At 40.8% G+C, this 12133-nt stretch overlaps 1 protein-coding gene across 1 annotated transcript in view; it reads left to right on the forward strand.

Moving 5' to 3' along the window:
- LOC122640182 (two pore calcium channel protein 1B) overlaps positions 1-10166 on the forward strand; it is a 177460-nt gene extending 167294 nt beyond the window's left edge. Inside the window, exons 22-24 of the mRNA XM_043833336.1 lie at positions 3433-3467; positions 3579-3685; positions 10089-10166. Of these exons, the coding sequence (XP_043689271.1) occupies positions 3433-3467; positions 3579-3666 (123 nt within the window). The 3' untranslated portion in view covers positions 3667-3685; positions 10089-10166. The remainder of the gene's footprint in view (positions 1-3432; positions 3468-3578; positions 3686-10088) is intronic.
- Positions 10167-12133: the final 1967 nt, after the last annotated feature.

Raw genomic sequence — 12133 nt, forward strand, 5'->3', positions numbered from 1 at the left:
GTTTTTCAAGGGTCCAAGTTGGCACCGAGACCCGAGTTTTCGAACCTTGTACTTTGCCACCCAGAAGGGGTATAAATGTTATCACCCACCTACCCGGAAATTACTTGTCACCATGGATGTTGTCTTTCGGGAATCTGAGGCGTATTTTTCTTCCCACAAACCTCTTCACTCATCGAACCATTGGTAGATGTTTTTGTGCCTACAATGAAAGACACCACCATAGAACTTGAAGATGATATAACTAGAGCAGAACAAATTCAGGGGGAGCCACAGTGTACAATGAGAACTTTTTCTCGAGGAATATGGCATAAAAAGACCAGCACCACTGCTCCCACTCAATCGGCACAACCTGTTCCAAGTTCTCCTACTGGTAAGACTGATATTGACCCTAATCTTAACTTACCAATTGCTATTCGTAAGCCATAGAGAACTTGTACTAAGCATCCTATTTCTAACTTTGTTTCGTATAATTCTCTCTCTCCTCCTTTCCATGCCTTTGTTTCCTCTTTGTCCTCTGTTTCTATTCCTAACACCTAGTAGGAGGCATTAGCAAAGAAGCAATGAATGAAGAGATGAGTGCCCTAAAAAAGAATGGCACCTTGGGATTTAGTATCTCTTCCTCTAGGAAAAAAACCCATAGGCTGCAAATGGGTCTTCATTGTAAAGCAGAAGGTTGATGGATTTATGGAAAGATACAAGGCAAGGCTAGTGGCTAGAGGTTTTACTCTAACCTATGGGATTGATTATCAGGAAACTTTTACCCCAGTTGCCAAAATGAATATTGTCAGAGTAATCATTTCCTGTATCGTTAACCAAGGATGGGATCTTCAACAACTTGATGTAAAGAATGCATTTCTTCACAGGGAACTAGAAGAAGTCTAGATGGAGACTCAAGGCAAGGTCTCAAGAAAGCTTTATATGGCTTAAAACAGTCCCTAAGGGCTTGGTTTGGTTGGTTCCATAAAGCCATGGTGTTGATTGGCTATAAACAAAATAATGCTGATTACACTTTGTTTATCAAGAAGAGGTCAGCATATCACAGTGTTGATAATGTATTTTGATGACATTGTAATCATTGGAAGTGATTCTTAAGAGATAGGTAAATTGAAAACCTATTTGGGAACAGAGTTGGAGATCAATAATCTGGGAAGACGAAGATATTTTCTTGGGATTGAGGTAGCTCATTCAGCTCAAGGATCTTTCTCTCACAAGGGAAGTATACTCTTGACCACTTATATAAAACAGGAATGCTTAGATACAAGCCTGCAGATAATCCTATGGAACCTAATATTCATTTACAAAAATAAGGATGGGGAGTTGGTGGACAAGGGCAGTTATCAAAGGTTGGTTGGTCGTTTGATATACTTGCCCCATACTCGTCCAAATATAGCATTTGCGGTCAGCATGGTTAGTCAGTATATGCATGACCCTCATTCTACTCATCTTGAAGCAGCATATAGAATTTTGAGATATTTGAAGTCTGCTCTAGGACAAGGTGTCCTTTTCTCTCCTTAGGGTCACTTGCAAGTTGAGGCCTTCACTAATGCAGGTTAGGCAGGATGTCCAGATGACAGGAGGTCTACTTCAGGATATTGCACTTTTGTTGGTGGGAACATAGTAACTTGGAGGAGCAAGACGCAAGCAGCTGTTTCTCAGTCCAGTACAGAAGCTGAGTTTAGAGCTATGGGCTATGGCCCATGGTATTTGTGAGCTCCTTTGGCTGCAAGGGCTTCTTAGTGACTTAGGTGTGCCAATGAAGCTGCCTATGCGTTTGTACAATGACAGTAAATCCGCAATCAGCATTGCTCACAACCCGGTCCAACATGTGGAGATCAATCATCACTTCATTAAGGAGAAGCTGAAGCAAGTTGTCATATGTGTCCCATTTGTGCAATCGTGTGATCAGCTAGCAGATATTTTTACTAGGAGTACTAATAGTAAAAGTTTTGTACCCATTGTAACCAAGTTGGGCATGGTTAATATTTATGCACCAACATGAGGGGAGTGTTGTAATTTGGGGAACAAGGGTATTCTGGTATTTTAGTCTTTATTATTCCCTGAGGGGTATTTTTATACTTCAATGACCCTCCCCAGACCCCGCAGTGGTGGGAGCTTTGTGCATTGTGTACACCCTATTCTGGAACATGCTTCCATCTATTATAAATAAAGTTGGCTGTGGACATAATGTACACAAGCCATTATTCCATTCTCTACACTGACTTTTAAGGTAAGTTAGTCGTGTCATTAATTACTTCCCAATTTTATTAAAAATTTCCAAATTTGTCCCTCAGTAATCACTTTATTATTCATTTAATTTTGTTTTTTAAGTTTTAATAGAACATGAAAAATGTCAATTTGGGAATGTGAGAATCAATGCATTAAACACTGCAATGCACAAAGAAGTTGGAATATAGAAAAACCCCAAGGAGGAAGTCTTTGCAGGACAGAGAAAGTACCTACCTGCTGAAACTTAGGGGGTTCCTGTTTTTCTTTTAACTTTTGTAGCTCTTTGTATATTTAATTTCCTTTTTCTTAAAGAATATATTTCTCTTCATTAGATGTTTCTCTATTCTCATTTTCTTGGGAAAAAGTAGAGATCATGAATAATGAGTAAATCTGAGAATAATGAGGATGCTGACTTAATGTTACATTATAAATTTAGAATTCTAAGGGTCTATCTGTTTAGACATAAATCTTCTGTTACAGGCAGATTAATTTATAAATTAGTTTCAACATTTTTATATACCTGGTTGTGTTGCATCATGCATGAACCCCTGTGCTTCAAATTATTAACTCATTGCATTTGTGAAAAGGTATAAAATTACAGCAAAATGTTGCATAGTTTTGGAAATTTTGATTAATTGAATTGTTCTTGAAGTGGAGGGATGTTCTTTAGAGCTATAGAGAACATGGTATTTTGATGAATTACCAGTGTTCAGTGTAATTTAACAAGGCCTTATCTTTCTATCTCATGTTTCTGATTTAGTAATTCTTCTCTTTGAAAAGAAGATAGAACTGCTTTCTTTGAATTACCACCAATGTTCTCCCCTTCCCTTTTCTTTGGAAGAAGCGATAATCTTGTGCACTACAAGGGGTGCACCTTGTTGCTACAGTTACTAATTTCGTATAGATTTACTTATTTTCTTAGAAGTAAAAAATGTACTTACTGGGGGGAGGAACCTGGGGTGTCATTATGAACACTATTTCCAGTTCATATGACTCCATGACAATTAGCCATAGGTGCAACAAGCACCATCTTAATTAATTTCACTAATTTGGGTCCATTGTTATTTGACACAATCAAGTGCTGGTTTTTCCAATGCCAGTGCAATTATTGTTTGTGGTTATCATGATGTTCAATCCATTATAAGATACTCCCATATATGATTTGTTGTTCAGTCTAGTCTGAATCATATACATTTCTTGTTCCAGGAAGCAGGGAGGAGGGGCAGGCCACGATATGTCGGGTAGATATTGTTCTTCTGGGGGGCTCATTATTTGGACCAAAGTAATCATTTCTTCAGTTTCAGTCCCAGAAAGTTGATTTTGACACCATTTTCCACATAAATGTCATGCAGCTCAAAAACACGGAGTCAAAGGGTTGATGCTCTTCTTCATCATATGTTGAGTGCAGAGCTAAGTCAAACTCAATGCCCCAATCCTTAGGCTTTATGCTCCTTCTCTGGTAATCTGCTTTACATATCTCATCTTAATTTAATTTGTTCAGGTGCTTGAAGCATTGCTTTACAACAATATTTTTGGACTAGTATGCTTTTTGTAAGGGAATTATACATTGGGATCTATTTGTCACATGTTATATTACAAAGGGTATACGTGTCAATCCCATTAAAATAGGGTGGGAGAATAATCCATGATAGCTATGTCCATAGTTGTCAAGGCGTCGCCTAGGCGACAAAGCGATTTTCAAGATCCCAGGTGACTGGTCGCCTAGTTGTCTAGGCGCTTAGATGTGACATCCAGGCGGAAAATGAGGGGAAAAGGCAAAAGGTTCAGTGGATTTATTAGAAAAAAAGATGTTCAGAGCAGATAATGTGTCTTCTAGTCCCGGAAAAGAAAAAGTAGCAGCAACAGCCACTACTGGAGAACTGCCGCTGCCATCACTGCTGGAAAAGAGGAAAAAGAACCTAGAAAAGAAGAAAGAAAAATAAGCAGCAGCAGCGACCAGTCGGCCATCATTGTCGCCCTTCCTGGAAGGAGGTGAAGAAGAAGAAAAGAACAGAGAGACTTTTGCATACCCGTCACTTGATTGCTGGAATGTCACTGAGTTGCATAGCAAGGTTTAAAGTATCGGTATCGGGTATCGTATTGGTCGGGTGATTTTAAAAGACATCGTATCGTATCATATCGGACATACGTATCGAAGAATACAGATACACATGGAAATACACTTTTGGAACAAAAAACAATATAAATAAGCAATATATAACAAGTGTCATGCATAAACACTAGAATTGTGAATAATGTATAGCCAAACAAGTGCAATAAATTGAAATTGTTATAAAAGATGAGGTTTCTTACATGTTGTAATCGTCTATAGCCATGAAGAGTATTGGATGATGCAAAGGATGTTGTAGCACTCCTTGATTCGTTTTTTAGTCTAAAAGTGTGTAAAACCAAGATCAAATGCAAGATTTTAGACTCTTAATTGAGAGTTTTCCTTCATTTTTCGTTAGATTAGGAGTTGTATCGAGTGTGTGAGTGAAAATGGCTTTTTATGGAGTGTATCGGTACATATCGGTATGTATCGGTAATGTATCGGTATGTATCGAGTAGTATCGGTCGATATGAATCGATACATATCGATACGTATTAAACCACCCACAGAACCCTTTACTAGGCGTATCGATGGTATCGATACGTATCGGACGTATTATATCGGCCCGTATCCACCGATACATTTCGATACAATTCGAGACAGTCCATTTTTTTTTTTAAAAAAAAAAAAAGAGACATATTGGTATTGTATCGTATCGGTATTGACCGATACCAATACGTATCAGTCTGTATCGTATCATATCGGTCGATACTTTAAACCATGTTACATAGGCGAGGGTGACAGTTCGACTTGCAGATGTGAGGGCAATGGACTCAACTCTGTCGAGCCGAATGTTGTGTTTGTTACACAAACTCTTATAATTTATACAAAATTGATAAAATGTGATTGCTATGACTCAATGCCTTGGGTCGCCTTGTCGCTGTGACAGCTATGGATCTGTCTTCGTGTTGATGATCTGACAAACTAAGGCTCTATTTGGTTTGATTTGAATTTCGCATTCAAGGGGTGCTTTCAAGAAATTAGGGTGTCTGGTATTTTTTTTTTTTTTTTTTTTGAGCAACCCTCCCAACACTCGCACTCATCTTTTCCTCTAAACCTCTCTGACCCTCTCCCTCCCATGTCTGACCACCCTGTTGTGGTGCCAACACCACCTAGGGCCTCACCCTCCACCTCTCACCATCCTGAATCGCTCTCTTGGTCCTCTCTCCTTAATCAATCAAACCCATCCCTTCGAGATGGCTTTCCCCTCCATTTCGTCCCGCCCACCATCATCGGTGGTTCCAAAGCTGCTCATTATGAAGTTGATCTCCTTGTCAATGAAGCAAAGAAATGGGAAATTTGCCTTGTTGGACATTTTATGGGTACTCGTCCCCCCCCCCTTTCCCTTGGTAAAATCATCCCTAACGAAGCAATAGAAAAAATGCGGTCGTTTTGAAACTTACCTCATAGATAATGGCTTCCTCATATTCAAGTTCTCAAATGCCAATGACAAATGTCGTGTGCTTGAAAGTGGTCCTTGGAATGTCGGTAGAAAGTCGTCGTTCCTCTGGCAATGGAATTAGTATCTCTAGCTTAACCACCTTGACCTCAGCTCCCTTCCTCTTTGGGTCTCTCTGCCGGGACTCCCTTTGCATTTTTTGTGTGAAGAGGGATTGAGTGTCGTGGGATCAGTTCTTGGCAAGTCCCTCTACTCTAATGGGAGAACAAAAATACAAGATCGCCTAGCTTTCACTCAAATTTGTATGGACATTTCGGCTGACTCTCCTTTCTCGAGTCTCGACTTCCGTAATAGTGGTGGATGACGAAGGCTTCTCCTTTCTCCCAAGCTATTCACTTCAACTGGATGCCGCCTCATTGCCTCTCTTACAAAGTATTTAGCCACTCCTCTACAACATGCCAAAACAACTCTCACCCTAAGCCTTCAAGCCAGCCCACCGCTACTCCTGTCCCGGAAAATAACCCTACCTCAACTGTCGACATCCGTGCTGCTGACCTCTCATCTTCACCAAACCCTCTGTCGAAGCCATCTCCGTTATAGAACCCTTGCACCCAGACATCTCTCCATCCACCATCGTCACCGGCAATCCATCTTTTGGTCTAGTCTTAAATCCTCTCTGTATCCTCTGCCTGCTGCAACCCCACACGTTTCGAATTTCTCCTCCCCCTTGCGTGTTCGTCGGCGTAGCCGGCTACGGAAAAAGCTCCGACGTCATGTCTCCACCTCCACCTCTCCCCGTCGCCATGACCATGCTCAACCTTCCTCTTGCCCGCTGGTCCTTCACTCTAGGACCAATGGTCAAAATCGTTTCTTTGCGTTTGGAATAGTGGATGACACTTATGACCAGATGACCTCTGCTCCGTCTGATACTTTTTGTGTTCCCTTTCCCTTTGACGTTGAAGCCCCTCCACCTCATTTGCCTTATGTTCTTCCTTCTGGTACCGCCATTTTTTCCCCTATGGCCTCTGAACATTCTACTTCAAGTTCTCGAGCTCGCATCTCTCCTCTCTCCCCCCTCCCCTCTTGCCTCTCCCAACTCCTTTAACCCCTTTTGTGGGGGAGGGGGGGCATTGATGTCAGGTCAAACCTTTACCCTCCAGTCAGCCCCCCCCCCCCTTTCTCCCAGGCTCCAAAACCAATTTGGGCCTATTTCCAGACCACCCTCCTCCTCTTTGAACCAGATCGGCCATATTATTACCACTAGTCCTTTGAGATCCCATCACCCACTAGGGTATTCACCCTGGACCCATGTGAATAATAACCCGACCCACTCTCCCTCTTCTTCCTCACCCGACACCGAACCACCATCTGTTAACCCATCTCCTCTCCCTCCCCTCTTGCCCTCTCCTAACCTGACCCATGGCTCTTTCCCTCGCAGTCTACTAGATGGACTATTGTGGACTATTGGTTGGCCACGTGTCTCATTTTCAGTTCTAGTTCACATCTGACACTAAGGTTGGGAGATGGTTCTGGGTAATCGGGACGGTTTTTTATCGGTTTTGATCCTCAGGGGTCTCCTAGAACTGTCCTGTTTATGAATGGGACAGGATCCGATCTCTACGATATGATTGCAATTCCTTGATGGTTCTAATCCCTCAAAGTCTTAAACAATCAAATATTACACATTCCTAAGTATACAATAAAATTTTAAAGCATACAAATAATTGAATATATTCGTAAACATAATATAATCAGACATCACTTTGTTAAGAATACAAACACTCAATTAAGCCTCAAAATAATTTGATAAGCCTTAGTTTTCCTTTGCAATTACAATATAACTCTTATCTTATATAAGTTATAATTATTAAGTATTAACTAAACCTAAATATGTAATTTAGGCATGTTAAATATGTCCTGGCGGTTTCGGTTCTAGCCAATTTCTTATTGGGCTTTTCGTTTCTGGACCCATTGGGAAACCCGTCCCATAACCATCCTGTCTCATTTAATAACGGTCCCAAAACCAGCTCCCAAAACCATCCCATTTAGTAATGGGACGGGTCAGTTGCTAGTTTTAGCAGGATGTTTCCAGTTTTGGACCCAAATTGACACCCTTACTCACAGACTATATCCGATATTGTCTACGGGATGTATTATACAAAGTCGGTGGGTGGGGATTTTAACGCCGTGGTGCCCCCGTTGGAGAAAGCAGGTGGCAGCCCGACTTGTTCGATGTCTCTGGATGAGTTTGAGTTTTGTGAGTGGTGCTGGACTTATAAATGCAGGGAATGCTGGTAATATCTTCACCTGGTCGAATAATCGTTCAGGAGTAGGAAGGGTCATGGCCAGATTGGACTGGTTTTTGGTGAACGCTGTGTGGGTTGGGGCTTTCCCCCAGTGTGAGGCGAACCACCTTAATCGTACGTGTTCTGATCATGCTCCTATTTGGCTCTCCTTTTCTGCTACTTGCAGCCATGCATTTTCAGCCTTTAAATTCCAGCAGATGTGGTTGTTGCACCCGGGGTTTCTTGACTTTGTCAAGGGTCAATGGGCTGAACCGGTGGCTGGTTCCCCCCTTGTTGGTTTGTTCTTAAAGCTCAAAAGGCTTCGTGGTGCTCTCCGTAAGTGGAACAAGGAGGTCTTTGGCAATGTGCATCAAAAGGTTAGGGATGCAGAGGACTCGATGAGCAGGGCAAAGGCAGCCTTTGATCTGAGAGCCAATGAGGAGGCTAGGGAGGCACTGGAGGAGGCCAGGAATGTCCTACAGGGGGTGTTGCTTTAGGAGGAAATCTTCTGGAAACAAAAGTCCAGAGTTACTTGGTTAAAAGAGGGGGATCGTAATACAAAGTTCTTCCATTCCATGGTTAATACCAGGAGAAGACAGGCCAGGGTGAATAAAATCAAAGGAGAAGATGGTGAGTGGATCTCCGACCCTGATGGGGTGCAGGCTGAGGCGGTGCATCACTTCTCAGGAGTCTTTGCTTCTCAGAGATGTTTGGTTGATGAAAGTTTGTTGTCGTTGATTCCCGCGGTTGTGATGGAGGCTGAGAATGCTACTCTCCTGCTTACCCCCTCATTGGAGGAGGTGAAGGGGGCTGTGTTTTCCTTGTCGAGCAATAGTGCGCCGGGCCCAGATGGCTTTTCTGGGTAGTTTTTCATGGCTTGTTGGGAGGTGGTGGGCCATGATGTTTGGGCTGCTGTGGTGGATTTCTTCAAGGGTGGGGTGCTCCCTAGAAGCTTCACCTCGGTCAATCTGGTGCTCATTCCCAAGGATAACCCTTAGGTAATGGCTGACTTCTGCCCTATTAGCCTTTGTAACTTTTCTTATAAGATTATTGCCAAGATCTTTGTTTCCAGGTTGGCGGGGTTGCTCCCATCCTTAGTGGAGGAGGAACAGGGTGCTTTTGTACAGGGCAGGTATATCCATGATAATATCTCTATTGTTCAAGAGGTTGCTCAAGACTTAAATAGGAAGGCTCGAGGGGGTAATGTGATCCTCAAGCTAGACATGGCGAAAGCCTATGACCGGTTAGAGTGGAAGTTCCTATGGCTTGTTCTGTCCAGATTTGGGACAGAAAGTAGCTACGAAATGGGAAAGATATCTTGTTTTTTTCAACTCCGAAACAAAACTAGCTACGAAATGAGAAAGATACATTGACTCGGCCGAGGTCTCGACCGAAACCAAACCAAACCAATGTTATAAAGTGACTTATGTCGACCTAGACCAGTCGAGATTTCAATAAGTCTCAGTCATCTCGATGGGAAACCAAGACAGACACTTATTTATACCAGAAACCAGGACAGACATTTATGCACTTATTAAGTAAATGTTTTTATATTTGTTATTTCATTTACTTAAGAAATTATTCAAAAATAAGTACATACCCCCTATTTGAATCCAATAAAAATAGTTAAAAAATTAAATTCCAAAATGATAAAAAGCCAACCCCCAGTTCAAGAACAAAAATTGGATTTTTTGCGGTAGGTGCAATTTTCAACTTTTAAATGCTGAGGGTTTTCTCAAATCTAAAAATTCCATAATTCTTGATATGATAAAATATTTCTAATAGCCAAAAGTGCGATTTTTTTTTATACATAAAACAATATTTTCATTCAGAGAGATTTTCATAGCATTCGCGCACACCAAATAAGGTTTGATCGGAACATCTTTCAGTATAAATCAGATTTAAGCAATCTTGGATTTAACCCAACAAATCCACCCCCCCCCCCCTCCCACACACACACACCCTTTTTAATGGTTGTCTATTGTTTGTAGTGTCAGTGTCCATTCAAGTAATTTCCCCTATTTTTGTTGTATTCCCGTTTTACTCGAATGCATTCACTTTCTTATAGGTGGCTACTTGAATCAATGTGTGGACTCCTGATCTTTATTTTGGCCATGTTATTTCTTAACATACTGGCTGTCTCACTGGAAGGGAGATAGAGAAAGAGCAACTATTTACTTGATAATGTTGATCATCAGTTGGCTGCTGACATGTAAATGTGTGGATGACTTTTCTTCCTGGCATGGAGCTTGGTACTCCTTTCAGTTGTATTGAATACACTTGTTTTGATGTGTATTTAGTTTGTTAGTTGATCTTCGTTTTGTTACAGCTAAACTCGAAATGAAACTGTCAAAGCTAAGCAAACTCTTCATTGATAAATTCCACCCAGGAACTGTATTTGAAATCTTGTTAAAGATAATCGATCCTGATGTTACTTTTATAAAAATCGAACCCAGGTTCTTGAGAAAGGGATACCCTTCTCTCTGCAACTTCAGAGTAGAACCCGAGTGTTCAATTTGGCCATAATCTGAGACAGAAAGTAGTGTTAATTCCCCTTCAATTCCCTTAGTTGATGCATCTACAGCTGCAGCTGAGCTCAGGTATGATTCACAAGTCTCACTTTTTCTTGAATCCCAAGAGGGGAAAAATCCAAAAACAGTTCTTGCAATGCATCCCCACTCTTTTAATAAACTCCAGTTACGTTTCTTAAGAAATCTGTTACTCAAAGAGGGAAAATTGAAAGGTGACTTCCAGTAAGCAAGTGAAGCATGGAGGTTTTGTCTACTAAGAAACAAAGTGCTGGATATTTGTGGCCTTTGAGAGTTTAGGGAAAAGGAACACTAACAGGTCTTTGGGCACAGTGTGTACCTGTACCCATGGAAAGATGGAAAGGATTAGGATTGCGTTAGACTTTTCGTGTTGGGCTGTGTTTGGATACGGGTACACGCCTAGGCACAGCACCAGTTAGCGTTCTTTCTCCCTAGAGTTTAATTAGCCCTGTATGTGAAATTTTCAATCCTAAAAATAAACTTTTGTAATCAATACACCAGCAGGTGCCTGTTTTTCTTTTCCTTTTTGCTAATACATTTTGGTGACAGTATTGTAGAGACATTCACCTTCTAGATGAGATCTGAAGACCTTGATCTTACAATCAAACTTATTTTCTGCCGCCTTGAATTTTTAAATTGATCAAAAACTTTTGAAATATGTTTTATTAATTCATTTTCTTATTAACATTCCCAAGTGTCAAATAATATATAATCTTATTTTTCCCATCCGTATAACATGTTTTTTTTTCTTTAGTGAGGGTAAAATCTTATTTTTTACATGTGTATGCAGTCATGTAAGACAATGATAGCTCTCGAGAATGAAATGACAGTAAGTAGCTTTCATATTATTATAAGGGGAAAGGAACACTAACCAGTGCCGTGTATGGGTGTGTATCTGCGCCCAGACATAACCCGGTGTGAAAAGACTGTTGCACCCTTGGATGTTTCCATCTTTCATGGGGTGCGGCAGTCTTTTAGCGTCGGGCTGAGTCTGGGCACAGGTACACGCCCACACACAGCACCAGTTAGTGTTCTTTCTCCCTTATCTTGTAAATTCTTTTTACTCTTTTACTTATAGCACATGCTACATATATTCAATAATATTATAATAAAATACTAATTTTTATTTTTTTTAGTGTATTCAATTCATAAGTAGGAAAACCACCACCCTCATAAGTTATGATTATTTTAAGGTACGTTCTTAAGTCAGTATTCCCAAATGAACTTTTACATTAAGCCAAATATTTGATAAAATAGTATATGAGACAAGTGGTACCAATCAAACTTAAAGACTACAAAAACATAAAAGGTTTGACCTTAGCTCTCATGACCTTAAGTCTTAAGAATTATATAATATATAGGGTTAGAATGTGAATTTGTTCCGGTTCCAATGGTTCCTAATTGGTCTATCGGTTCTGGAATAGTTGGGAGACCAATAACTTAATTGGTAGATCCGGATCTAGACCAATAACTAATCGGTAGATCCAGAACCAGACCAATAAGCTATTGGATGGATTGTTTCCGGTCCGGTTCCCAATTCTGATCTAAAATAGACACCTTTACC

The sequence above is a fragment of the Telopea speciosissima genome, chromosome 9 (assembly GCF_018873765.1).
Source record: "Telopea speciosissima isolate NSW1024214 ecotype Mountain lineage chromosome 9, Tspe_v1, whole genome shotgun sequence".
NCBI lineage: Eukaryota > Viridiplantae > Streptophyta > Magnoliopsida > Proteales > Proteaceae > Telopea > Telopea speciosissima.